Genomic DNA, 27,363 nt, shown 5'->3' with positions numbered 1-27,363 from the left:
AAATAAGATTTTGAAAATAATTATTTTTCTAAATAAGGTTTTGAAAAATTACTTTTCTTCTGAGAAGAGAGCCCTGGAATAAAGAGTTTCAGATGCCTGAAAGGGCTTGCAGCAAAGAGTGACTGGGAATTACGGAAGACAGGGGAAGAGCAAATGAAAAGGAAAAGAGTCAACAGCATGATAACACTGCCCACAGCCCTGCTGCATGGACGCAGCCATGTTCATGTGTGGACAGCCAATCCACAAGGGACCTACCCATAGACAGTTTGAATCCATCAGATTCCCTATCATATGATTTCATGTAAGGAAGAACAACATGAGAGACATACAGTCAGTATTGACAGCATGAGCTGAAAGGTCCCGATGCCGGGTTGGAGAAGGCAGCCATTAAGCCAATGTGGGAGAGGACAGAGGAGAAGATGGAGATGAGTGAGAACTCATGCCTCCTGCAGGATTGAGCACAGTCTTGGCTCCTGATCCGCCAGTTCAAATTTCTGTGAGGCCACTGTTTCAGGTTCCAGTCTTTGTCTATGCATGACCATACTCAACTCATCCTGACAAACACTACCTACCTACCAAACCTAATTGACTTGAGTTAGTGTAAGTAGTTTCTTCCTCACTTACAACTGAAGAAGTCATGACTACATGATTGTCAGAAATTAACTATGCCTACTTCACAATGTTGCCAGTGTCTGGTACTGAAGGAAGCAAAAATTTGCTTTGTGATAATATATTATATATAATACATACATATATATATAAAATATATATACACATTTACCAGCATTTAGAATATTAAAATGATAAAAATACATTAACTTTTAAATAACTGAGCAATACTGGTTAAAAACTTGAAATAAAAAAGCAAACAACACCTGAACTCAAAACCCCAAAACTCCATTATATCTAAGTTTAAACAAATGCAAAAACAAGGAAAAGGCCAAATTTCAGGGTTCTAAAACCATAGATAATTCAATTCAATTTAACAAATATATTCAAGGCATTATATTAGGTGCTGTGGAACACAAAGATGAAGAAACAGACCCTCTCCTCCAAATATTTATAATTACTCAGAAAAACAGATTCATATATAACTAAATAAAATACCAAGCAGAATGTGCTCAGAACACAGGTAGTTATGACAGGGTCTAGGATTCTAGATGTGGAAGAGAATAATTCTTAGTACTATAAACATGGAAGACTTCCTGGAGGAAGGCTCCTCCTCCAGGAAGTCTTTTTTCATAGGAACTAAGCCTTGAAAAAAATAGTGCAATTTCAACTGGTAGAGACTGGGGACCAGGGCATCGTGGGGCCGGTGGGGTGGGGGGAATCATACACAAGCAATGAGCAGGGGACATTGAAGGAACACAAGGAATTTTCTGATATGGTGATATGATCTTCATTGCAGGTGTGTATAGGAACCATGGCAGCGAGAGTTCTCACCAGAGAGGTAAATATTTAACAGGTCATGTAAAAGTAAGGAATTTGGATTTTATTGTATAGAGAACAGAGCAGGACTGGACTGAGGGCATAATGGTAGAGATTGCTTTGAAAAGATAATTTGACCACAGTTTAGCAGTGAACTGCACTGGAAAGAGACAGAGAAATCAGCGAGGATGCCACTCAGACAGTTTGGGTAGGAAGTGATTACGTCTAGAAGTGGGCCGGCTTCTGTGGATCTAAAAGTGATGGAGGGCAAGCAGACTACCCAGCACTAGTCAGGGTACACCAGTGTCCTGTGCTGATCTTGCCAGGCCCCTGGTCCACTTTGCCAGATAGAGAGGAACACACATCCACTCCTATATACCCCTTATGGATCTGTATTTCCAACTGAGTGCTTAGGTAAGGTATGCTTTCAGTCTAAATAAAAGATTTCAACAGCATGATGGGTTATTGTAAGGATTTCATCAAGAGCCGTGAAACAAAATGACACTGTCTATGTCATTAATCAATTCACATCACAGATGAAGAGAGCAATGCTACCTGAAAAACGCCTTTGCCTGCTTCAGCTCAACATTTTTCAAACAGAAATTTTGCTTCAATGACATACTTTTACTCTGGCATTACTTGAGGTAAACTGCATACACATGTTCTGAAATTGGCTGACTTGAGGTTGGGGCTGTGAGTTCCTTGTGCGACCTTGCTACCACAGAGATGAAGAAGGGGAAGGCAGGGAGCTCTCCAGTCCCAGCCAGAAAGCGGTTGGATGCACGTGTGCTGCAGCTAGCGAGGGGCTGGGAGGGCACAGAATGACCCTTGCTCAGTCTTTGCCATTTCTCCCTTAAAAAGAGTATCTGCTATTTCTATGAGCAGTGGCCCTCTGAGTGACTTCAAGATATTAAATCCAATTCTTAGATTTAGCTGAAATCATCATTCTCCTTCATCTATAATATGTGTGTGTGGGGGGGAACTTCCTAAGTTGCTTTCTAGCCTCCAAACTCTTGCTTCCCTCATCTCTCCTTCACATGCCACCATGATTGTCTTGGCAAATCATCGGGTGGATCATGCGCTGCCCTTCCAGGTGAGGTGCTGCCCCTACCTTGTCCTAGCCCCCCAGATCCAGTCCTGCTTTCCCACAGCCCTCTCTTACAGAACAAAATCTTTTTCACCATGTATCCATTCAACATCAATCAAATTCCTCCTATAGGCCACAAAGGAGGAATAGGAGATGAAAAAAACACAGAGATCACATAAGGAGCTCATGGCCTAGTGGGGGCAATTGGAGAGACAGACTCTTATAGCACTTGGTGGTGAGATCAGAGCAGAGGAAGCACATAATTCCACCCAGTCTTCCTGCGCGATCATCTCCCACTACATTCACCCTGTACTTCTGCCACAACTGATGTCTTATTGTTCCCTGAATATGAGATTCAGTTCCATGACTTCATATCTCATCTCTTGCTGTACCTGCAGTCTGGAATGAGTTTTCTCCACAAGTCTCCAACTAGAAGTTTCACAAACATCTATTAAGGAAGCACTAAGGTTCAGTTACTGGGCTAGATATTGGCGATATACTGATGAATACACCCTCTGAGCAAAGGAATTCACAGTCAAGAGAGAGGAAGAGACAAGTAATCAGCTAATTGCCTAAACGATATAGGATATTTGGGTATGCAAGGAAACATGGCCTTAATTTCCATCTAGAAGGGCTAGAAAATGCTGCTGAGCTATTTAAGCAAGCACAAAGTCTAGCTCAACTTTCTCTCTCAACACACACACACACACACACACACACACACACACACACACACACGATCTATGTAAATGAGACTTTAAATACAATTGGTTAGAAGAGTTTGCATCAGTAACCCCACTGCCAAGAAGGAAGGATTCTACAACTCTACCCGAATGAGGATAATGGGGAAACAGGAAAACTGGAAGAAGCCAGAGGTACTAAGTTGAACGATATAATAAATTGCTGAGCCAGACTGGGAAGGAGAAAAGAAACAAAAATCTCTGTATAGACTGAGTTGGAGGAAAAGGTGTAGGAGTTTGAGCCAAATGAGACAGATGTTAGACACCTGCTATGGATGCCAGAGAGCTGTGAGAGCAAGATAGCTGGGGAAAAGAGGATTTAACAGAAACTTTTCTGTGTATTCTAAAGGATCCCCCCTGAGATGTTCCTATAAGAGACTGGAAAGATTTAGATTATTTTCAATGGTTCTGGACGTCAGACTGACTGCCACACTTTCTTAAGACAGATCTACTGGGTGGCTGGGCTCATTAGGAATGACATCTGGGTAACTATGGCCATATTTCTACATTGATTAAGCTCCTCTGTGACAGGGACCTGGCTATATTGATTTCTGTACATTCTCACCTCCTCAAGCCTGGAAATAGTTTGCACATAATAGTTCCTCCAAAAGAATTTGTTAAAGACGCCAATTTCCAATTGTATCTTGCTCTGTGTTCTCACAGTACTTTAATAGTTGGGATATACTGCCTATATATTAATTTTAATTGTCTTACAATCAGGCATTTCATAAATGTTTGCTGAACTAACCTTAGGTGACTTGGCAAACATATTTTAAACTTTTCATATCAGTATGCTACCATTCCAAATAAGGTGTATGCATCTTAAAATCAGGGTGGTTTGCATCTTCCATACACTTTAGAACACCTGACAGGCTCTGAACACTCCCGTAAACTGTGAATGACAGATTAAAATAACTCAGCTATTCAGAGCCAGTGTTGTTCACTTTAGAAAAAAGGACACACAGGTTTTCAAGCCAACAGTGATTGGAACAACTGTTCTGTAGTCCTCCCAATACATCTTAAATTAATATATGTGTTCTGAAGTTCTTGGCTTACTCTGGACCCTAGGGTTTTGGAGGAAAAACATAAAAGGGAGTGAGTAGGAAAACAAGATTCACTACCTTCCCCCCATATCAATCAAAGACACATTTTCTGCACCCTTATATTCAATAACCCACCAACAATCTACACTGTAATAGAAATAAATAGATTATGGAGGCTATGAAATCCTGTCCAATTCCAGACCAGAATCAATCTCTTTAGAAGTGTCCTAGTTAACTTCTAATTAGCTCCATGTGAAGGTTGTCATGACAACAAACTAGCAGATTTAGTCAATGGAATTTATTTGATACAGCCCAGAATCAAGCTTCTTTTTCTAAAAAAAATTAAGTGTTCATTAATATTGTGGAAAAAAGAAAAATTTGTATGTAATTTCATTTCTCAACTTTCAAACACTGTGAGCTAATTTGCTTGCCAATTCACCTAAACGAATATCAGCATTTCTTCTGTCTGGTGACATTCTTCTGTATATAGAACTAACAGAGCCAGAAAATATCTAACACACCCCACGTTAAAGCTGAAGAAACACTTTCTAGGTCGGAGAATAAAACAAATTCAAAAACACAAAGAAGAACATCAAGAGTCAAAAAAGTTTGTTCTACTCAAGGGTTGACCCATGCATGCCCACCATTTCAGCTGGAACAGGAAAGCAAGCCATAAGCCTCGTTAAGGCAAGATAGACCCTCCAGATTCCTCCCTCCACTTCTCTTCAGACACCACCATACCCTCGACCTCATTTATTTCCTATTTGTTTATATTTATAGTCAACCTCTTGGCTCAGATGCTGGGTTAGTTGTGATGAATTCGATATCTACATCTGCCCACCAAGGATGTTTTGGTGACTCTCAGTCCACCCAAAGAGCCCATCTCTCCATCTCAGAGCAGGATTTGAATGTAAAGATCATTTTGGAGTTGAGAGGAAAATTAGCTCCAGGAAAAGCTAAGAGACGGACCTTCAGTAGTAAAGCTGAGTGGCAGAGGGCACAATCTAGAATCCTTACTCTAACAGATGCTCACTCTCCTGCCTCAGACAGTCTAAGCTGAAAACGGGTTCAGAGGAAAATAATCATTTTCCATACATGAACTATATAGTAGTGAATTTAGGGATGATTTCAGCAAAGAATATTCTAGACTACAACTCAAAAACAGCAATATGGCAAATTTGGTATGTGGCTTAAAAACTGTCATTGTAGGTATTCCACCAAAGAAGTATAAAAATAGAGAGCTGAATTCTTTTTGGAAATAGACATGAAAGGGCAATCATGCACTTTATAAAATAAATCTATATCTACAGCTATAGCTATAAAACCTCCCAAGTTTGAGATACTTTGAGCTATCTGATATATTGAGGGATTTATTATAAGTACTCAGAACATCATTAAGCATCATAATTCATGTTGCAACACTTGAGGACACCGAAAAGGATGTGCAACCAAAATTCTAAGACATCTGCTCCATGATATACCCAGCCACAGAGCACAGAAGACATAAATGCTGAAAAGTGGCATTTTGCAAAGGCTAACTGTGATTGCACAGTAGATTCTCTTATGGTTAGGCTTGCTGTTTTTACAGTAATGAAAAATGCATTCATTCACTCTACTGATGAATTCAGACTAAAAATGCCAACAAGTATCTTCTAAAAATCAGGAAAGTTGCTGATTTTTACACTTTCACATAATGAAAGTGTATAGATGAGGTAAACAAGAAAACAAAGCCAAACCAATAATATTCTTTCAGAATTAAAAATGTTTTGTTATTGATACCCAATTAAATATTCCTAGCAAAAAATGATTTAACTAAAAAAGATATACTAGACCAAAAATAAAGAGAAGATCCTAAAAGCAGGAGAGATGGGTAGAATTAAGTACTTTCTCTGCTCTGATATCAGCAGAGTAAGGCAAGAGTCTGCCTCTCCCATTGCTCTCACTAGACCATAAGCTCCTAAGGGCTCTCTCTGTGTCTTGCTCATCCCCGATTCCCACACCATGGCAAGTAGGAGGCATTCAAAAGATGTTGAATGAAGATATGATGAATAAACTTTGTTTCGTAGGCAAGAGTTGTGGAAAAGTGAGACTGGGACCCAAGTAGCTGGGAACTCAACCCAAAAAGTGTCACACAGAGGGCCCAGAAGCAGGGCTATGCAGCAGGCACGAGAGCATTCAGTCTTCAACTGGGTGGGAGGCTTCAGAGGAAAATGAGTTTGAGACATTATTTGATAAGTATGAATACCTGAGTAAAAAATCTATGGATGAACATATGAAAGTTCTGAAGTAATGACTGAGAAAACATTAAGAATAAAAGACAAGTCAAGAAAAATTCAAACACAAAAGAAAGGGAAATAACTATAGTACACTACTTGACTCAGCTGTGAACATCATTTACAGGGTCATAACACTGAATATTGATTTAATTAAATTTTGTGATGTAACAACATATAGAAGGGAAGGGAAAGGAAGAAGTTGGGGAGAAGTATAAGTGAGCTAAATCCATATATATATATCAGACAGGGATTCAATACATATTGTCTAAAATTGATACCTCCAAAAATAAACAATAATTTCTGGCTTTCAGCATGATTCTTCATTTTGTCTGGCTTTCTGTCTTCCAAACTGGTGGCACAATTGTTGGTACAGCATATAAATTATTTGGCTAATGAACTAATTGTTAGTGGAAGTGATATGATGGAAGTTTTATGAGCCAGTGTGTAATGTGCCCCTTCTTTCCCGCCTGCCACAGTGACTGGTGATGTTCCATGATGAATGTGCCACCCACCTTGATGCTGGCATGAGGAGACATGAAGCAGGTCCCCAGCTGACTCACTCAGATTTGGAGGCTTTTTGTTACCCCATCTTTCATGACTGATACTGAATATTATTTGTAGATGTGAAAGCAAATAACAAAAGCAGCAGCTAAAAGTGGAAAGTGGTTGCCTCTGCAGAGCAGAATTGTGGATTGAGCAGAGGTTGGGCAACAGATTGCCTTTTTTCATTTTAAGCCTTTTAGATCTATCTTTTAAACAGCTACAATAAGTACAGAATATATCTCTCAAGAAATTAAGGTACAAATGGTAATTTAAAGAACAGGTAATTAGGGGAGAGCATAGGTTACCTACCCTTCTCATTTCCATAAAGGGTAAGGAATTTCCATATCTCTCCCAAAGAAGGCAAGACACTTCCAGCTTCTTTTGGATTTACCCACAAAAGAGTAGACTGACTTATCTTATCAGTGAGTTTGGGAAAAGCAACAGAGCATGCTAGGCTCAGCCCCTTCTGGGCTATCTTTGTTTATACTTTTTGGAGACACCCTACCTGCAGAACTATTATTCTCTGCTCTCCATGCAGTAAACTTGAGTGGGGCAGAAGAGAAATGGGGAAACCCTGTGGTGACACAGGTGTGCCAGATGACTACATGACTAGGTGGGCAAGTCTGGCTAATTCAGGGGTAAAATATTAATGTGCTCATTTGGCCACAGATCTAAAGCCAAGTTCACTAATCAGCTTTATCAGTAATGATGCTGACATTTTGGTCTCCATATAACTGTCTCCTGTGCCCCAGGAGAACTCAGAACTCAGGACGGGACAGAAAACCCCCATCTCCTCTAAAACACAAACATCGGTCATCAGAAAAACAACTCAGCTGTGTGATTAGACTTAATAGCATACTATGTGGATAACAGCCTTTTTTGTTAGAAAAATATATATGCATAAAAAATTCTGAAAAAAATATGCTTATCTATATTTTCTAGTTTTTCTTCACATATTATTTGGGTAATAAAAGTGTTTAATAGATTTAGAGTGAAAAAAGATAAAAGTAATATTGCAAAGTCACAAAGCATTATTTATTAGGATTCACAGTTATAGCAGAACGATTAATCTGGATTGGTTTGTGCTCATTCACCATCAAATTCTTGTAATTCAAATGCTTAGAAGACCCTCAGACCTTCAGAAGACACACTACATATGTGTCAAAAAGTTGAGTCATGTCTCCTACTCTGAATAAACTAGGGGCAGAAGAATCACAGAGTTCAAGTCCAGTCACACAGTTCTGCTTTGAGGATGTGAAAGGTAATCTACAGCAATGTCATTTTCCATTATTTAACGACTTACTTCCATTTCATTATCAACTGATTCCTCTTCCACTTCCATTTCATATATATTTTCATTTGAGGTAATTTCAGGAGCTGCAGGCAATGATATTTCAGCTATTTGAGCAAGATTAGATAATTTCTCATGAATTGCAATAACCCTGAAAATAACAAATATATATGTATTTTATTAGAAGAGTTAAGAAAGGTATTTGTTTATTTGCAGAATCAGTAACTTATATAAAGCAAGGCCTCAGTTATTTAATGAATAGATTTCTGATACAGCCATGTTCAAGAAACATGAGCAAAGAGACACAGTCTTAACTTTCATTATGTTTATGGTCTTGTTATACATGCAGATAAAAACATAATTAGAAATTGCAAAAGCACAATGAAAAAAAGGCACACATCTAAAATATTGCTGAAGATGAAAATAAAGAAAATAATTATCTATGTGGTGAAACAAAATCTAGGCAATAACAAAAGACTGACTCCTGTGGAAGTCTTAATGCCATGCTCTAACTGTCTGGCTGACCTGCAGGTAAGAATTATGACAAGTTAGCAATGACTCTAAAAGGTCAGTCAAGGGACCCATAACAATTCAGTGTATTGCATGTGTGTTGGGAATGGGAGTGAAGAGGGTGGAGGAAGGGAGGTAGGGAGAAGAATCAAGAAAAATGAAAAGTAACAGCCAAAGGAGGGCACCAGCAATGATGCTGAAAACAGGGTTCACAGGCCAGCAAACAGTGCTGCCCTGAAGGCAGAGTGGACCAGGGGAGTGGAGGCAGAAGGTGGAAAGGCTTACAGTTGACAAAGGCAAACAGCCACCTGCATGACCTCGGTGACTCCACACTACAGGCACAGCACACATGTGTTTACATATGTGTGTGCACATGCATGTCTCCATTCAAGGAAGGAAGAAAATTTTTATGCAAACGAAGCAAATGATCCCAAAAACAAACTGACATCAGGAACATAGGCAAAAAATTGTCAAACTTCCAATTTTCCACAGCATCCTCATCTGCAGCATTATGCAACACTTGATTATCCTAATGATAGTTCTCAGCAATAAAAAGTTAAAAATGTAATTACATATGAGAGGATGTGAATTTATATAGTATGTCTTAGAAACTTTTCTGTTAAAAAGGCAACAGTTAAATGCAAAGATTTGTTGTTAAAGTTTACTTGAAAGACTTACCCATTAAAAAATGGGTCATCCTATACACCAATAATAGACAAGCAGAGAGCCAAATCATGAGTGAACTCCCATTCACAATTGCTACAAAGAGAATAAAATACCTAGGAATACAACTTTCAAGGGACATGAAGGACCTCTTCAAGGAGAACTATAAACCACTGCTCAAGGAAATAAGAGAGGACACAAACAAATCTTAAAACATCCCATGATCATGGATAGGAAGAATCAATATCGTGAAATTGGCCATACTGCCCAAAGTAATTTATAGATTCAATGCTATTCCCATCAATCTACCATTGACTTTCTTTATGGAATTGGAAAAAAACTACTTTAAATTTCATATGGAACCAAAAAAGAGCCCGTACAGTCAAGACAATCCTAAGCAAAAAGAACAAAGCTGGAGGCATCACGCTACCTGACTTCAAACTGTACTACAAGGCTACAGTAACCCTAACAGCATGGTAGTGGTACTACAACAGATATATAGACCAATGGAACAGAACAGAGGACCCAGAAATAACACCATATATCTACAACCATTTGATCTCAAACAAACCTGACAAAAACAATCAATAGGGAAAGGATTCCCTGTTTAATAAATGGTGTTGGGAAAACTGGCTAGCCATATGCAGAAAACTGAAACTGGACCCCTTCCTTATAACTTATACAAAAATTAACTCAGATGGATTAAAGACTTAAATGTAAAACTGAAAACCATAAAAACCCTAGAAGAAAATCTAGGCAATACCATTCAGGACACAGGCATGGGCAAAGACTTCATGACTAAAATACCAAAAGCAATTGCAACAAAAGCCAAAATGATACATGGAATCTAATTAAACTAAAGAGTTTCTGCACAGCGAAAGAAACTATGGGTAACCTACAAAGTGAACGGGCAACATACAGAATGGGAGAAAATTTTTGCAATATATCCATCTGACAAAGATCTAATATCCAGAATCTACAAAGAACTTAAATTTACAAGAAAAAAAAGAAACAACCCCATCAAAGAGTGGGCGAAGGATATAAAAGACGCTTCTCAAAAAAAGACATTTAGGCAGCCAACAAACATATGAAAAAAAGTTCATCATCACTGGTCATTAGAGAAATGCAAATCAAAACCACAAAACCACACTAGTTAGAATGGCAATCATTAAATAGTCAAGAAACAACAGATGCTGGAGAGGATGTGGAGAAATAGGAACACTTTTACACTGTTTGTGGAATGTAAATTAGTTCAACCATTATGGAAGACAGTGTGGCAATTCCTCAAGGATTTAGAACCAGAAATACCATTTGACCCAGCAATCCCGTTACTGTGTATATACCCAAAGGATTATAAATCATTCTACTATAAAGAAATGTGCACACATATGTTTCCTGCAGAAAGTCAATGGTAGATTGATGGGAATAGCATTGAATCTATAAATTACTTTGGGCAGTATGGCCAATTTCACGATATTGATTCTTCCTATCCATGATCATGGGATGTTTTAAGATTTGTTTGTGTCCTCTCTTATTTCCTTGCAGCACTATTTACAATAGCAAAGACTTGGAACCAACCCAAATACCCATCAATGATAGACAGGATAAAGAAAATATGGCACATATACACCATGGAATACTATGCAGCCATAAAAAAGAATGAGTTCATGCCCTCTGCAAGGACATGCATGAACCTGGAAACCATCAGCCTCAGCAAACTAACACAAGAACAGAAAACCAAACGCTGCATGTTCTCATTCATAAGTGGGAGTTGAACAATGAGAACACATGAACAAAGGGAGGGGAACATCACTCACTAGGACCTGTCGGTGGGCTGGGGACGAGGGCAAGGAGAGCATTAGGACAAACACCTAATGCATCTGGGGCTTAAAATCTAGATGACGGGTTGATAGGTGCAGCAAACCACCATGGGACGTGTATACCTATGTAGCAAACCTGCATGTTCTGCACATGTATCCCAGAACTTAAAGTAAAACTTAAAAAAAAAAAAAAAGAGTCATCTCCAATAATGCTGGAAAAGGTGCCTGATGCATTGGAGAGAAAAGAAGATGAGGAGGTGAAAGAGTTGGTGAGTCATGCTTGGTTCCTTCAAACTCTAGCCATGAAACCTTAGACGACTCACTTAACCTCTCTGACCCTGAGGTTCCTTCTACTGTAAGACTGGAATAAGAAAATCCACTTCATCCAATTCATAAGGCTTTTGTAAGGATGAAACGACATAAGTATGTATGTTCTTAACCACAAGGAACTACATGAAGGAAAGATAGTTTTCTAAAATGCCATTTTTTTTTATTCTAATACCTAGAGAAAGAAGTCTTATTTGTCTTCCACAAATAGCATAGCTTTCCTTTATAATACTTGGGATTCTAGGAAGGATAAACCATTCTTTGACATTTGGGTTGCAGATTGTAAATGAGTGTCCAGAACTTCACTGCCTGCGCTGGCAGAGTAAATGGCCCCATCTAGCTCCACAAACAGCCATCTGGGACCAGGCAAAGCAGGCTGAGTCCTCATGCGAAGAGCAACATCGGATGACCTGAGTCTTGGTGTGAGGCCTGGACCCCGTGACTGCACCTGCCTACATCTTGCTTCCTCCCTTTGTGCTCTGGCATACATTTGCCCCTCACCTCCCTGTCCTCCCATGTACTTCTTCATTTCTGTCCTCCAGGTCAACGCCTGCTCCAGCTTTTTAAACCTTGGCACCACAAACAAGCATCTATCATCCCGTCTGGGCTCCCCACAGCCTCTGCTCTCATTTATTGACTCCTAGGCACTCTCTCCCAGAGTCTGCCATGGCCTGGAGGGCAGGACAAATTTGCAAGTAGAAACATGCATGACTGGAGGTTTAAAGGCAGAGACAGTAGGCAGGGAACTTGATCTTGGTCACAACAGCACAATTTAGATAGAACTACACAGAAGGCTTTATGTCTGTTCATTAAGAACACTATTGTTTCCTTTGTTGCTGTAAAAAAATGCAAAGGATTAAAATATACTTTTTCTTATGAGAACTTAACTAGGAGATGAGGAAGTGAATTATAAAAGGAGGATTTCCCAATTTGCAGGTTATCCAAGTTTCTTCTTCTCTGGCCTATGTTTTTCTGACCTGTTTTACTCCTACTTTGCTTTACTCCTACTCCTACTTTGGTCCAAAGGATGATTAGGACCAGTTTCCCACGTACTAATCTTGAGCCTCATAAGAACACAAGGAATGCCACCCAGGATGAAAGAAATAGTTTATTTTCACAGTGCCACCAAAGGACAAAGAGATAAAAGATTGTTGGGCATGGTCCTTTGTGATGGCCTCAGTGGCTGCGGCTTGTCACTAATTTTACTAATCCTACTATTGATCAGAAATACACCAAAATTCAAAACTTTCTGGAATAAAAGAAAGAAGCTTATCAGTTTGATGATTTTCTACTTTATAGAAATTACAATCATTTTCATCATGTGGGGCTGGAAAAAATCTACATTTCCGGATTTACAAAGCAAGTGTAGAATTACCTGATTTTGTTGCTTAGCTATGCTGCTCTATAGCCTGTACCTAAGTTTTCAACCATTTCACTTGGAAAAAAGAAAAGAAATGGAAAGGAAAAGGAAAACAAGGAAGAAAATAAATTGAATGAAAATATAGAGGAGAGGAGTGGAGGGAAGGAAGGGAAGAAGAGGAGAGAAGAGGAGAAAAGAAAGAAAAGAAGGAACAAATAAATTGACTGAATAATTGAAAATATTCCAGCTCTTGAAACAGCCTTTGTCTCTTTCATGGTGATGCCAAGAAGTCATTCAAAATGAAAATCATGGAACATAAACAAGACTCTCAAAGGAAGGACAGAGAAGCACTAATTCTCTGTTTACCAAGCCATTGATGGAACAGGCATTAGTGGTTAAGCTTTTCAAAGCATGTTCACACACTGTCTGTCTTGGTCCTGACAATAACCCTGAAAGGCAGGCAGAGCAGTTATGATCATTTCCATCCTAAATGAAGGAAACGGAGGATAAGGTCAGAAGGGCAATGAACAGTGAAGTCAAAAATAAACTAAGTAATAAATTAAAAAACAACAACAAGGAAATTTGTAAAGTGAAACAGGAAGAGAGAAATGAGGCATGAGCAAAAAGCTAAGAGATATGACCTGTTTGATGGAGAGGGAGGAAAACAACCTAGAAGAAGCAGAGACTTCTGATTGGGCACAGAGGGAAAGGTGGGCCAAGGGAGGTAGTAGAGCTTGGGCTTAATTTTGAAACTCCATACAAAGCCACATTAAATTATTTTTTAACCACACTGAAACTACAGGCAAAATATAGTACAGACAACATCTTGTGCTCTCTGTAATCTCTATGAAGCATGTATGAACTGTTCCTTCAGCAACCCTCTGTACTATTATTAGTATTATTTCCATTTTACTAATAGGAAACTGAAGTACAGAGGTTACATAAACTGCCCAAGGTTGTGAAGGTAATAAGGGGCACAACTGGTATTTGAATGAAGCAGACAGGATTCAGAGTTCATGCTCTTAACCACTGCAATATAATATTCCTCTAAACAAAAGGAAGATTCTTCTAGAAGTGCCTTTTAGCAGGTCTCCTATGCTACACCTTGCCAATTACTGAAAGAGTCTATTCTCATGAGAAATAACAACAAAGACAATTCGAGTTGTGGAATTTTTACTTGCCTATTCAGTGGAATCCATAAAGAGCCAACACATGTACTGTTACAAGTGGAATGTCTAACATCTGAAATCTTCACAGGCTTCAAATTATATGCATACAACAATAAAACCTATAAGAAAAATAAAAGGGGTATACAATGTGACATCAAAATTAGAGTTTACCTCAAAAAATACAGCAATAGTTCACAAAATAATATCACTGTACGTTAAAAAGTATTTGTTTAGAAGAGAAAAATTGGGTTTTCAATTCACCCAAAAGAGAAATGATGTGAACCAGATTTATACAAAGGAGGATGAAAATAAATACTATTTGGTAACAATATGATATTATTTTTGAAGAGTGACATTTTGTATTGCAATTAAGTTTATATTTCAGCCTTTGAAAGCCCTCTACAGTAAGTATTAAGCATACACCTGGTAAATAGCCAACTTTGTTCCTTGTTACTTCTCAACATGTACCATTCCCATAAGTGGGCATAGTCATTTCTATGAGTTCACTTATGCTGTTCCCTTCCTCTTCTCTCCATTTATCCAATCCACACGCAGCTTTCTAGCCACCACAGCTAAGATGAAATGTCCCTTGATGATTCATGCTCCAGTAATTTCCCTGTTGTTCAGATTCTGACAATTCTTAGAGTCAGTTGCATGTTATAGCACCTACTTAGTTATGGATTTGTAATGTTTGAGAGTCACAGAACCTTAGAGATAATCTGGTCTCATTCCTTCCTTTTAGATATAAGAAAGCTATTGTCCAGAGTTGTCCATCAAAACCGAGTCATTAGGCATATTGAGGCTCAGAGAACATAGCCCCAAGGTAACAAAGGACATTAGAAGGCCTTAGAAACTATCTCAGAATCAAGACTTTTTAACCCAGCACAGGTAGGGGCTCTCTCAGGAGGTTCCCGTATCTGCCTGAGAAAACGTCTTCCAAAGGAAGTACAATAGTCTTGAAGCTCCCTTTCTAGGAATCTCATTAAATAACCAAGAAAGATTAAGTACCAGAGAGGAGAAAAGACTAAAAGTCATCACCTTGCCCACACAGAGTTTTTGTCTATTCTTCTGAGGGCAGCTTGGAGAGACTGCCTGGGAGACTCTATCTGCATAATCAGACAACCTTTGTTTGCAGTGTTGTGCTACCCCTCTTCTTCCCTAACTTCCCACAAGCTATTGTCGTTCTTGGTCCCTTTACACAGATCATTTAAAAACTATGGTCTGCCCTTTGGGTCCGTTCAGTTCTGGTAAAAATCATTGATGACTCCTCAAAATTGCCCATATCCCCAGCTTCCTCTCCCTGAAGGAAGAAACCTGAAGAAGGGTATATAAGCTTCTGAATCTCTCCGGGTAATTGGGTAATCATTCTTTTGTTATTTTCCTGTGCTTATACACATTACTAAATTTGTATGCTTTTTCTCCTGTTAGGCTATCCATTGTCAGTATTATTTTGGTAGACTTTAGACCCAAATCTTTAGAAGAGGAAGAAAAAACTCTCTTCACCCCTAAAGGCACATGCCTTTACCTCTGCTTCCTCACAAAGTAAACTAAGATAAGAGTAAAGGTATTTTTAGGTATTTTTAAAAGGCGTGAGTCCACAAGGACAGAAAGAACACAAGAGGAGATGAAGCAGACAAAAGATGTTAGCAACACTATGAAGGACAGAAAGCACCTGGAAGAACAAAGTTGACTCAGCAGAGAGGAAAGGCTGTGTCCTAAGTGTTTTCAGAGGGGTTGCCAACAACAAGCATGACTGAGATCCCTGACAAGCTCAGGAACTGAAGGCTCAGGTACCTTTAAAGGCAGGAATAGGTGGTACTGCAAACGAGGAGTAACATTAGACAACCTCCCTTTCATCTGGGTGGGTACAACCTGGAGACTCCTTCTTTCCCTTGCCTCCTCTCTCCTGGTTGACCTTCTTCTATTTTGCTCTCTGCTCATGTTAAATCAGAGAGGATCTATGCTGAGGGATGTTAGGTACAGGGCTCAGGTGCTTTACTAAAAACATTGTAATTAAGTGAAAGTCTGCATTCTGAATGAGAGACATCCCCCTACCCCACAACAGCCCCTTCTCAGAATGCAGTAAATTAGGCAGGTGTCTAAGAGAATTGTCTTTGGGGAAACTGATATGTCAAAGAGAAAAGACCTACAGATACTGAAATGTCATCATCCTCCAGTGAAACTACTGGCTCCTTCTGCAGTTACCCTATAATGAGGCCCACAAATCAATGTCTAACCAAATATGCTTTTTAGTGCTTCACTTCAAACATAAATGGACAGTCAAGAGTCACTAGACAGGAAATGAAAGGCAAAAACTAAAACTAACAGAAGGGAAATTGCAGAATAAGATATAAGACAAAGATCAGGAGAAAACTCCAATGAAACCATAACTAATATCCTCAGATAGAAGAAAGACAATGTTGCATCTGTGAAACAAGAACAGGATACTATCAAAATGGGACAATCAGAGAACAAGGAAGACCACTTAAAAATAAAGATATGATCAAAACAACTAAATAATAAAAGATTCAAAATATAAAGTTGAATCCATCTCCCTAAAAGTGAAACCTAAATTTAAAAACATAGATGATAGGGGAAAAAATGAGAAAAGTAAACACTTAATCCAATTGGTTCAATATCTGAATAATAGAAATTCCAAAAGGTAGTAAGATAATCAGAGGGAGGAAATTATTAAATAAAACAAATTTCCATGAACTGGAGAATATTAGTTTTCATTTTGAAAGGGCCACCCTAAATATCCAGCACAACAGATGAAAGACTCACACCAATGCACATCACGAAATCTCAGTACATATGGGACAGAGGGAAGACTCTGAGAGCTGGCAGAGTCACAAATAATGAACTAGGAATCAGAATGGGATCAGCCTTCTCAACAGCAATGCAGAGACATAGATGTTGACAATGCCAGAGACAGTGGAATAATACCCCCCATGTTTTCAGAGAAAATAACTGTCAGCCTAGAATTTTAGGCCAAGAAAACAATGAATTAAGCATTAAAATAAAGATATTTTGTTAGACATTCAAGGTGTTTTTACCTCCTGGGTAATCTCAGTTAGTTTGCTGCAACCCTGTTACCATATAAGGGCAATGTAGTCATGGTATTGGCCCTTGGCCAAACCTGAGTAAAATGTGTTAACTAGTAACTAATGCAGTCCTGTTCAAGGGTCTGAAACAGACCAGAGAGCAGCCTGTAACATCTGGTCTGCATTTTTTATAAAAAATGTGCATACTGATGATTGGCAGCTACATCTATTATCTTCACTTCTATTATTGAGTCTGGGCCCACACGTGTTTTTGACTACACAAACAGAGATAGAAAAGGCTCCTCCTCAGATAAGAGAGCAGCTTGAGACCAAGATATGTCAGATTTTGGTGGGTTATAATCCATAAATGAACTGTGTCCTATGTGACTGAGACACTGAAAGCTGCCCCTGGATATCTTGAGTGTCTCGAATGATTACCTGTGCTTTCTTTAGCCTTCCATGCCTTATCCTTTCTTTGTGAAGTCTCATGAATACTCTGAAAAATTAGAACCTCTAATACACCCTTTTTCAGGAAGCTGGAAGACGTGTTCATCTGACCCAAGAGAGCAACTCAAGACAGAAACAGGAGACCCAGGGAACCCAACTTAGAGAGAGGGGAAGGAATACGCAGTAGGGTGATGAATGGGACTCTTAAGATGATAGTTGAGCCATAAAAGCAATCAATGTGGAGCATATCTCTGAAGAAGAAAAACAAATGGAACTGAAAGATAAGCTGATGAGTTTGACCAAATGGAGAAGACTATAGTTCTTTGAAAGTTTGGGAAGAATTAGAGATCCCAAAATAAACAAAAATAAGACAAAAGACTGGTTCTAAGTTAAAGGCAACTTTTTTCTTCTGGAAAGAAGAAGGCAGAAATAAAGGAAGCAGTAACCTACTTGGCTCACCCACGAATGATACTTACATAGTCATAATGCAAACGCAGACTATGGCCAAGTCGACATTCACGCCTCTGGCTTCCTCATTTGTGAAATGGAGATGTGTAATCCCCATTCCATGAATTGCTCGTGTGAGGATTCAATGAGTCCATGTGAAGTGCTTAGAGCAATAATAATGCTCTAAGGCATTATTTTAGCTTGTGATCATTCCTGGCTCCTTACTCTTCCTTGGTGCCTCATTCTTTATATTCTCTTAGACCTACTGCTAATCCTAAAATGACTTCCCATTAGATATCCCAGCCAGTCCTTGCCTAATCTACTAATCCTTAGTTCTATTCCCGCTTGTCTTCACTCTTCAAGGGACAAGATTCACCCTATATCACCTTCATACTTCAGGGTGGATTCAGGAGGAGACAATACACTCATGATGGAACTTTCAATGCTCCCTTACTCACTTCTGCAAAGACTAGTTTTCCAATGGCAAAGAAGTGATATGGTTTTGAAAAACACTGAGGACTATTGTATTTAAAATGTGTCTTATGTTTAGAATTCCTTATAGCCCAGGAATGAGTGAAAGAAGAGCTCTCTTGTACTAGATGGAGCTGATTGTCTGACTTCCTCATCTTTGTATCTTAATCACCTAACAAAATACCTGGCATATGGTATGTACTCAATAAATCTTTTATTAATTAGTAAGCAGCTAAATTATATGTGTTTGTAAATAAATCAATATTAGGGATGAGAAGAGTTTGGTTCTCATTCCTATTTTTGTCACTAATGAGTTGTGGCATTGGTCAAGTCACTTTACCCACATGGGACCTTGCTTCTTCCTCTGTAATATGTGAGCATTGAATAGATGTTCTCTTAGTTTCTTTCCAGTTCTGAACTTTGCCTTGGGTGGTACCAAGAGAAGTCAGAGAAGGTTTCCAATGCAACCTACTATATGATGCAGCAATGGAGAATCAACATTAGAACTGTAAGCTGCATTAGTAGCAATGGCCCAGACCAGTGCTTCTCAAACTTGAATGTACATAATAATACTTGGGAGAGACTATTAAAATGCATATTCTGACTCAGTGGGTCTGAACTGGGAGTCTACATTTCTAATGAGATTCCAGGGGATGCTAGTGCTGCTGGTTCTCAGCCATACTTTGTGTCGCAACAGCTATTTCAAATGTCAGTCCCTATCTCCCTTATACAGCACAGCTTTTGCCTTTCCAAGCTCCCTGAAGCTGGATGTTATTTTGGGCCCCATCTGAAGGACCAGGCTCTAGCTAATCGCATGGTCAACAAGGCACAAAATCCAGAGCACCTCAGAGGGAATCCCTGGGCCTCTGCATGATTCCTGAGTTACAGCACTCCCAACATCTAAGTTGGTCATTGGGCTTCTGCTTTTATTATTACTTGGTAGCTTTCCCAGGAACCCTAACTCTTCCTTCAGTAACTTGCTAGGACTGAACTTGTCTTAAATGCACAGCTTGTTTATTTGGAAACCTGAAACAGAGTCTAGCTTTTATTAGGGGCATAAAGTCTTCCAGAAAAGAGTACTGGGTCCACATATCTTGTTTATAGACTGGCTGGATTCCTGCACTAAATAAACATACCTCCAAATACCATTTCAGTTGCATTGAAGTTTGTGTTTTCACTTGGCAGAGTCTTGCTCTTCAGTGATGTGCTTGCTCAAACTTCCTGCCTTTGATCATCCTTATCCATCTGAGTCTTCTATGGCCTTTGAATACCTTGCCTTGGACTGTCCAACTGTGCTCAGTAAAATACCTTTGTTTTTTGCTTTTTTTCCAAGTTTATTTATTTTTTCCAACTTTATATATAGAGAGAGTTTGGCTGGTGACAAAGTCTTGGCTTTTAGAGTACTCATCACCTGAATAGTGAACATTGTACCCAATAGGTAATTTTTCAATCTTCACCCATCTCCCACCCTGCCACTCTTCGTCATTTCCAATGTCTATTATTCCACTGTGCATGTCCATGTTTACTCATTGTTTAGCTTCCAATTCTAAGTGAGAACATGTGGTATTTGGCTAAGTTATTTTAGTTAGGATAATGGCCTCCAGTTATATCCATGTTACCACAAAAGACATGATTATTTTTTATGGCTGAGTAGTTCTTTATCCAGTCCTCTATTGATGGACACGTAGGTTGATTTCATATATTTGCTATTGTAAATAGTGATGCAGTAAACACACAAGTGCAGGTATCTTTTTGATATTATAATTTATTTCCCTTTGGATATACACGCAGTCATAGAACTGCTAAATCCAATGGTGGTTCAATTTTTAGTTACCTGAGAAATCTCCCTACTTTTTTCCATAAAGATTGTACTAATTTACATTCCCACCAAGAGTGTATAAAAGTATTTCATCTTCTCCAATTCTGTAATTCCACCTTGCCAATATCTGTTTTTTTTTTGTTTGTTTTTTTTGTTTTTTTTTTACTTTTTAACAAGTCATTCTGACTGGTGTAAGATTATATCTTGTCATTTTAACTTTCATTTCTTTGATGATTAGTGATGTTGAGCACTTTTTTGCATGTTTATGGAAAACTTGTATATTTTCTCTTGAAAAATAAATGTTCATGTTTTGAGTCCACTTTGTAATTTTTTTTCTTGTTGAGTTGCTTGAGTTCCTTGTAGATTCTATTTTTTATACCTGTACCATGTTGTTTTGGTTACTATAACCTTGTAGCATAATTTGAAGTGAGGTAATGTGATGCCTCCAGCTTTGTTCTTTTGGCTTAGATTGCTTTGGCTATTCCAGCTCATTTTTTGTTCCATATGAATTTTAGGATTTTTTTTCTAATTATCTGCGAAAAACGTTGAACCTGCAGATTGCTTTGGGCAGTGTGGTCATTTTAATAATATTGATGCTGGCCGGGCGTGGTGGTTCACGCCTGTAATCCCAGCACTTTGGGAGGCCGAGATGGGCAGATCATGAGGTCAGGAGATCGAGACCATCCTGGCTAACACGGTGAAACCCCGTCTCTACTAAAAAAAATACAAAAAGCTAGCCGGGCGTGGTGGTGAGCGCCTGTAGTCCCAGCTACTCAGGAGGCTGAGGCAGGAGAATGACGTGAACCCGGGAGGCGGAGCTTGCAGTGAGCTGAGATCCGGCCACTGCACTCCAGCCTGGGCAACAGAGGGAGACTCCGTCTCAAAAAATAATAATAATAAAATAATATTGATGCCTCCAAACCATGAAGATGGAATGTCTTTCCATGTTTCTGTCATCTACACTTTCTTTCATCAGTGTTTTGTAGCTCTCTTTTCAGAGATCTTTCATGTCCTTGGTTAAATATATTCCTAGGTATTGTTTTATGTAGTTATTACAAATGTGATTGCCTTCTTGATTTGGTCCTCGTCTAGATCATTATTGGTATATAGAAATGCTACTGATTTCTGTACGTAAATTTTGTATACTGAAGCTTTACAAAATTCATCTATCAAACTAAGAGGTTTTATGGTGGAGTCTTTAGGATTTTTTAGTTATAAGATCAGCAAACAGAAGTGATTTGACTTTCTCTTTTCCAATTTGTATGTCTTTAATATTTTTCTCCTGCCTGATAGCTGCGGTGAGAACTTCCAGTATCATCTTAAATAAGAATGGTGAAAATGGGCATCCTTGCCTTGTTCCAGCTTTCAGAGAGAATGTTTTCAACTTTTCCCCTTTCAGTCTGATATTGACTGTAGGTTTGTCTTAATTATGTCTTCATCATGTTGAGGTACGTTATTTTATGCCTAATTTGTTGAAGATTTTTATAATAAAGGTATGCTAAATTTTACCAAATGCTTTTTCTACATCTGTTGAGATGATCATATAGTTTTTGTCATTAATTTTCTTTATGTGATGTATCACATTTATTGATTTCCATATGTTGACTTATAATGGCATCATTGGGATAAATCCCACCTGATCATGGTGTATTATCTTTCTGATGTGCTATTGGATTTGATTTGCTAGTATTTGGTTGAGGATTCTTGCAACTATATTCCTCAGGATATTGGTCTGTAGTTTTCTTTTTCTGTTATGTCCTTGTCTGATTTTGGTATCAGGGCAATACTGGTCTTATACAATGAGTTAGGAAGAATTTCTTCTTACTCAGTTTTTTGGAATAGTTTTAGGAGTATTGGTATTATTCTTCTTTGTATGTTTGATAGAATTTGGCTATGAATCCATCTAATCCTGGGTTTTTTGTTGATGCTTGGAGATTTTTTTTATTACTGATTCAATCTTGCTACTTACTATTGGTCTGTTTATGACTTTTATTTCTTCCTACTTCAATTTCAGGAGATTGTATGTTTCCAGGATTTTATCCTTCTCCACTAGGTTTTCTAGTTTGTCTCATATAGTTGTTCATAATAGTCTCTGGTCATCTTTTGTATCTCTGTAATATCAGTTGTACTGTTGTGTCTGGAATTGGTCGGTTCTTGGTTTCACCGACTTCAAGAATGAAGCCATCGACCCTCACAGTGAGTGTTACAGTTCTTAAAGATGGTGTGTCTGGAGTTTGTTCCTTCTAGTAGGTTCGTGGTCTCGCTGACTTCAGGAGTGAAGCTGCAGACCTTCATGGTGAGTGTTACAGCTCTTAAAGGCAGCACGTCTGGAGTTGTTCATTCCTTCCGGTGGTTTTGTGGTCTCACTGGCCTCAGGAGGGAAGCTGCAGATCTTCGCAGCAACTGTTACAATTCATAAAGTTAGCACATACGGAGTTGTTCGTTCCCTGCGTCCAGAGCTGTTCTTCCCTCCCAGTGGTTTGTGGTCTCGCTGGCTTCAGGAGTTAAGCTGCAGACCTTCACGGTGAGTGTTACAGCTCTTAAACGCAGTGCAGACCCAAGGAGTGAGCAGCAGCAAGATGTTTTGTGAAAAGCAAAAGAACAAAGCTTCCACAGCATGGAAGGGGATCCCAGCAGGTTGCCCCGCTGGCTCCCGCAGCCTGCTTTTATTCCCTTATCTGGCCCCACCCACATCCTGCTGATTGGTCCGTTTTACAGAGAGCTGATTGGTCCATTTTGACAGAGTGCTGACTGGTGCATTTACAATCCCTGAGCTAGACACAGAGTACTGATTGGTGCATTTACAATCCTTTAGCTAGACATAAAAGTTCTTCAAGTCTCCACTAGGTTAGCTAGATACAGAGTGCTGACTGGTGCATCCACAAACCCTGAGCTAGACACAAGAGTGCTGATTGGTGCATATACAATCCTCCAGCTAGACATAAACGTTCTCCAAGTCCCCACCCCACTCAGGAGCCCAGCTGGCTTCACCTAGTGGATTGTGCACAAGGGCCGCAGGCAGAGCTGCCTGCCAGTCCCGTAGTCCTACGCTGCACCCACATTCCTCAGCCCTTGGGTGGGTGGTCAATGGGACCCCGTGCCCTGGAGCAGCGTCTGGCGCCCATTGGGGAGGCTCCGGCCGTGTGGGAGCCCATGGGGCATGGTGGGGTGGGGGAGGTCATGGCAGGCTGCAGGTTCTCGGGTTCCTGCCTGTGCCTCTCCCTCCACACCTCTCGGGGAGCAGAGGGAGCCAGCTCTGCGGTGGCCAGCCCAGAGAGGGGCTCCCGCAGTGCAGCGGCAGGTTGAAGGTCTCCTCAAGCGTGGACAAAGCAGACGCCGAGGCCAAGGAGGCGCCAAGAGCCAGCGAGGGCTGCTGGCACATTGTCACCTCGCGATGTCTCCTTTTTTTTTTTTTTTTTCCTTTTTACCAAGTTCTTTTTTTTTTTAATTTATTTTTTTATTTTATTTTTTTTTATTATTATACTTTGAGTTCTAGGGTACATGTGCATAATGTGCAGGTTTGTTACATATGTATACTTGTGCCATGTTGGTGTGCTGCAGCCATCAACTCGTCAGCACCCATCAACTCATCAGCACCCATCAACTCGTCATTTACATCAAGTATAACTCCCAATGCAATCCCTCCCCCCTCCCCCCTCCCCATGATAGGCCCTGGTGTGTGATGTTCCCCTTTCTGAGTCCAAGTGATCTCATTGTTCAGTTCTCACCTATGAGTGAGAACATGCGGTGTTTGGTTTTCTGTTCTTGTGATAGTTTGCTAAGAATGATGGTTTCCAGCTGCATCCATGTCCCTACAAAGGACACAAACTCATCGTTTTTTATGGCTGCATAGTATTCCATGGTGTATATGTGCCACATTTTCTTAATCCAGTCTGTCACTGATGGACATTTGGGTTGATTCCAAGTCTTTGCTATTGTGAATAGTGCCACAATAAACATAAGTGTGCATGTGTCTTTATAGCAGCATGATTTATAATCCTTTGGGTATATACCCAGTAATGGGATGGCTGGGTCATATGGTACATCTAGTTCTAGATCCTTGAGGAATCGCCATACTGTTTTCCATAATGGTTGAACTAGTTTACAATCCCACCAACAGTGTAAAAGTGTTCCTATTTCTCCACATCCTCTCCAGCACCTGTTGTTTCCTGACTTTTTAATGATGGTGATTCTAACAGGTGTGAGATGGTATCTCATTGTGGTTTTGATTTGCATTTCTCTGATGGCCAGTGATGATGAGCATTTTTTCATGTGTCTGTTGGCTGTATGTATGTCTTCTTTTGAGAAATGTCTGTTCATATCCTTTGCCCACTTTTTGATGGGGTTGTTTGTTTTTTTCTTGTAAATTTGTTTGAGTTCTTTGTAGGTTCTGGATATTAGCCCTTTGTCAGATGAGTAGATTGCAAAAATTTTCTCCCATTCTGTAGGTTGCCTGTTCACTCTGATGGTAGTTTCTTTTGCTGTGCAGAAGCTCTTTAGTTTAATGAGATCCCATTTGTCAATTTTGGCTTTTGCTGCCATTGCTTTTGGTGTTTTAGACATGAAGTCTTTGCCCATGCCTATGTCCTGAATGGTACTACCTAGGTTTTCCTCTAGGATTTTTATGGTATTAGGTCTAACATTTAAGTCTCTAATCCATCTTGAATTAATTTTCGTATAAGGAGTAAGGAAAGGATCCAGTTTCAGCTTTCTACTTATGGCTAGCCAATTTTCCCAGCACCATTTATTAAACAGAGAATCCTTTCCCCATTTCTTGTTTCTCTCAGGTTTGTCAAAGATCAGATGGCTGTAGATGTGTGGTATTATTTCTGAGGACTCTGTTCTGTCCCATTGGTCTATATCTCTGTCTTGGTACCAGTACCATGCTGTTTTGGTGACTGTAGCCTTGTAGTATAGTTTGAAGTCAGGTAGCGTGATGCCTCCAGCTTTGTTCTTTTGACTTAGGATTGTCTCAGAGATGCGGGGTCTTTTTTGGTTCCATATGAACTTTAAAGCAGTTTTTTCCAATTCTGTGAAGAAACTCATTGGCAGCTTGATGGGGATGGCATTGAATCTATAAATAACCTTGGGCAGTATGGCCATTTTCACGATATTGATTCTTCCTATCCATGAGCATGGTATGTTCTTCCATTTGTTTGTGTCCTCTTTTATTTCACTGAGCAGTGGTTTGTAGTTCTCCTTGAAGAGGTCCTTTACATCCCTTGTAAGTTGGATTCCTAGGTATTTTATTCTCTTTGAAGCAATTGTGAATGGAAGTTCATTCCTGATTTGGCTCTCTGTCTGTCTGTTACTGGTGTATAAGAATGCTTGTGATTTTTGCACATTAATTTTGTATCCTGAGACTTTGCTGAAGTTGCTTATCAGCTTAAGGAGATTTTGGGCTGAGAGTGGGGTTTTCTAAATATACAATCATGTCATCTGCAAACAGGGACAATTTGACTTCTTCTTTTCCTAACTGAATACCCTTGATTTCTTTCTCTTGCCTGATTGCCCTAGCCACAACTTCCAACACTATGTTGAATAGGAGTGGTGAGAGAGGGCATCCCTGTCTTGTGCCAGTTTTCAAAGGGAATTTTTCCAGTTTTTGCCCATTCAGTATGATATTGGCTGTGGGTTTGTCATAAATAGCTCTTATTATTTTGAGGTACGTTCCATCAATACCGAATTTATTGAGCGTTTTTAGCATGAAAGGCTGTTGAATTTTGTCAAAAGCCTTTTCTGCATCTATTGAGATAATCATGTGGTTCTTGACTTTGGTTCTGTTTATATGCTGGATTATGTTCATTGATTTGTGAATGTTGAACCAGCCATGCATCCCAGGGATGAAGCCCACTTGATCATGGTGGATAAGCTTTTTGATGTGTTGCTGAATCCGGTTTGCCAGTATTTTATTGAGGATTTTTGCATCGATGTTCATCAGGGATATTGGTCTAAAATTCTCTTTTTTTGTTGTGTCTCTGCCAGGCTTTGGTATCAGGATGATGTTGGCCTCATAAATTGAGTTAGGGAGGATTCCCTCTTTTTCTATTGATTGGAATAGTTTCCGAAGGAATGGTACCAGCTCCTCCTTGTACCTCTAGTAGAATTCGGCTGTGAATCCATCTGGTCCTCGACTTTTTTTGGTTGGTAGGCTATTAATTATTGCCTCAATTTCAGAGCCTGCTATTGGTCTATTCAGGGATTCAACTTCTTCCTGGTTTAGTCTTGGAAGAGTGTAAGTGTCCAGGAAATTATCCATTTCTTCTAGATTTTCCAGTTTATTGGCATAGAGGTGTTTATAGTATTCTTTGATGGTAGTTTGTATTTCTGTGGGGTCGGTGGTGATATCCCCTTTATCATTTTTTATTGCGTCAATTTGATTCTTCTCTCTTTTCTTCTTTATTAGTCTTGCTAGCGGTCTGTCAATTTTGTTGATCTTTTCAAAAAACCAACTCCTGGATTCATTGATTTTTTGGAAGGTTTTTTGTGTCTCTATCTCCTTCAGTTCTGCTCTGATCTTAGTTATTTCTTGCCTTCTGCTAGCTTTCGAATGTGTTTGCTCTTGCTTCTCTAGTTCTTTTAATTGCGATGTTAGAGTGTCAATTTTAGATCTTTCCTGCTTTCTCTTGTGGGCATTTAGTGCTATAAATTTCCCTCTACACACTGCTTTAAATGTGTCCCAGAGATTCTGGTATGTTGTATCTTTGTTCTCATTGGTTTCAAAGAACATCTTTATTTCTGCCTTCATTTCGTTATGTACCCAGTAGTCATTCAGGAGCAGGTTGTTCAGTTTCCATGTAGTTGAGTGGTTTGGATTGAGTTTCTTACTCCTGAGTACTAGTTTGATTGCACTGTGGTCTGAGAGACAGTTTGTTATA

At 39.4% G+C, this 27,363-nt stretch overlaps 1 protein-coding gene across 2 annotated transcripts in view; it reads right to left on the bottom strand.

Annotated features, from left to right (window-relative positions):
• The window catches only part of CFAP54 (cilia and flagella associated protein 54), a 391,130-nt gene that overhangs the window by 52,705 nt on the left and 311,062 nt on the right, over positions 1–27,363 (bottom strand). For both annotated transcript variants that reach the window (XM_015152488.3, XM_077954781.1), the window contains 2 exons: positions 14,270–14,376; positions 8,421–8,559 (listed from right to left, as the gene is read on the bottom strand). In XM_015152488.3, coding sequence (XP_015007974.2) covers positions 8,421–8,559; positions 14,270–14,376 — 246 coding nt within the window. The remainder of the gene's footprint in view (positions 1–8,420; positions 8,560–14,269; positions 14,377–27,363) is intronic.

The sequence above is a fragment of the Macaca mulatta genome, chromosome 11 (genome assembly GCF_049350105.2).
Source record: "Macaca mulatta isolate MMU2019108-1 chromosome 11, T2T-MMU8v2.0, whole genome shotgun sequence".
Classification (NCBI taxonomy): Eukaryota; Metazoa; Chordata; class Mammalia; order Primates; family Cercopithecidae; genus Macaca; species Macaca mulatta.
The sequence above is the reverse complement of the archived record's forward strand: the minus strand, read 5'-3'. Positions and strand labels throughout refer to the sequence as shown.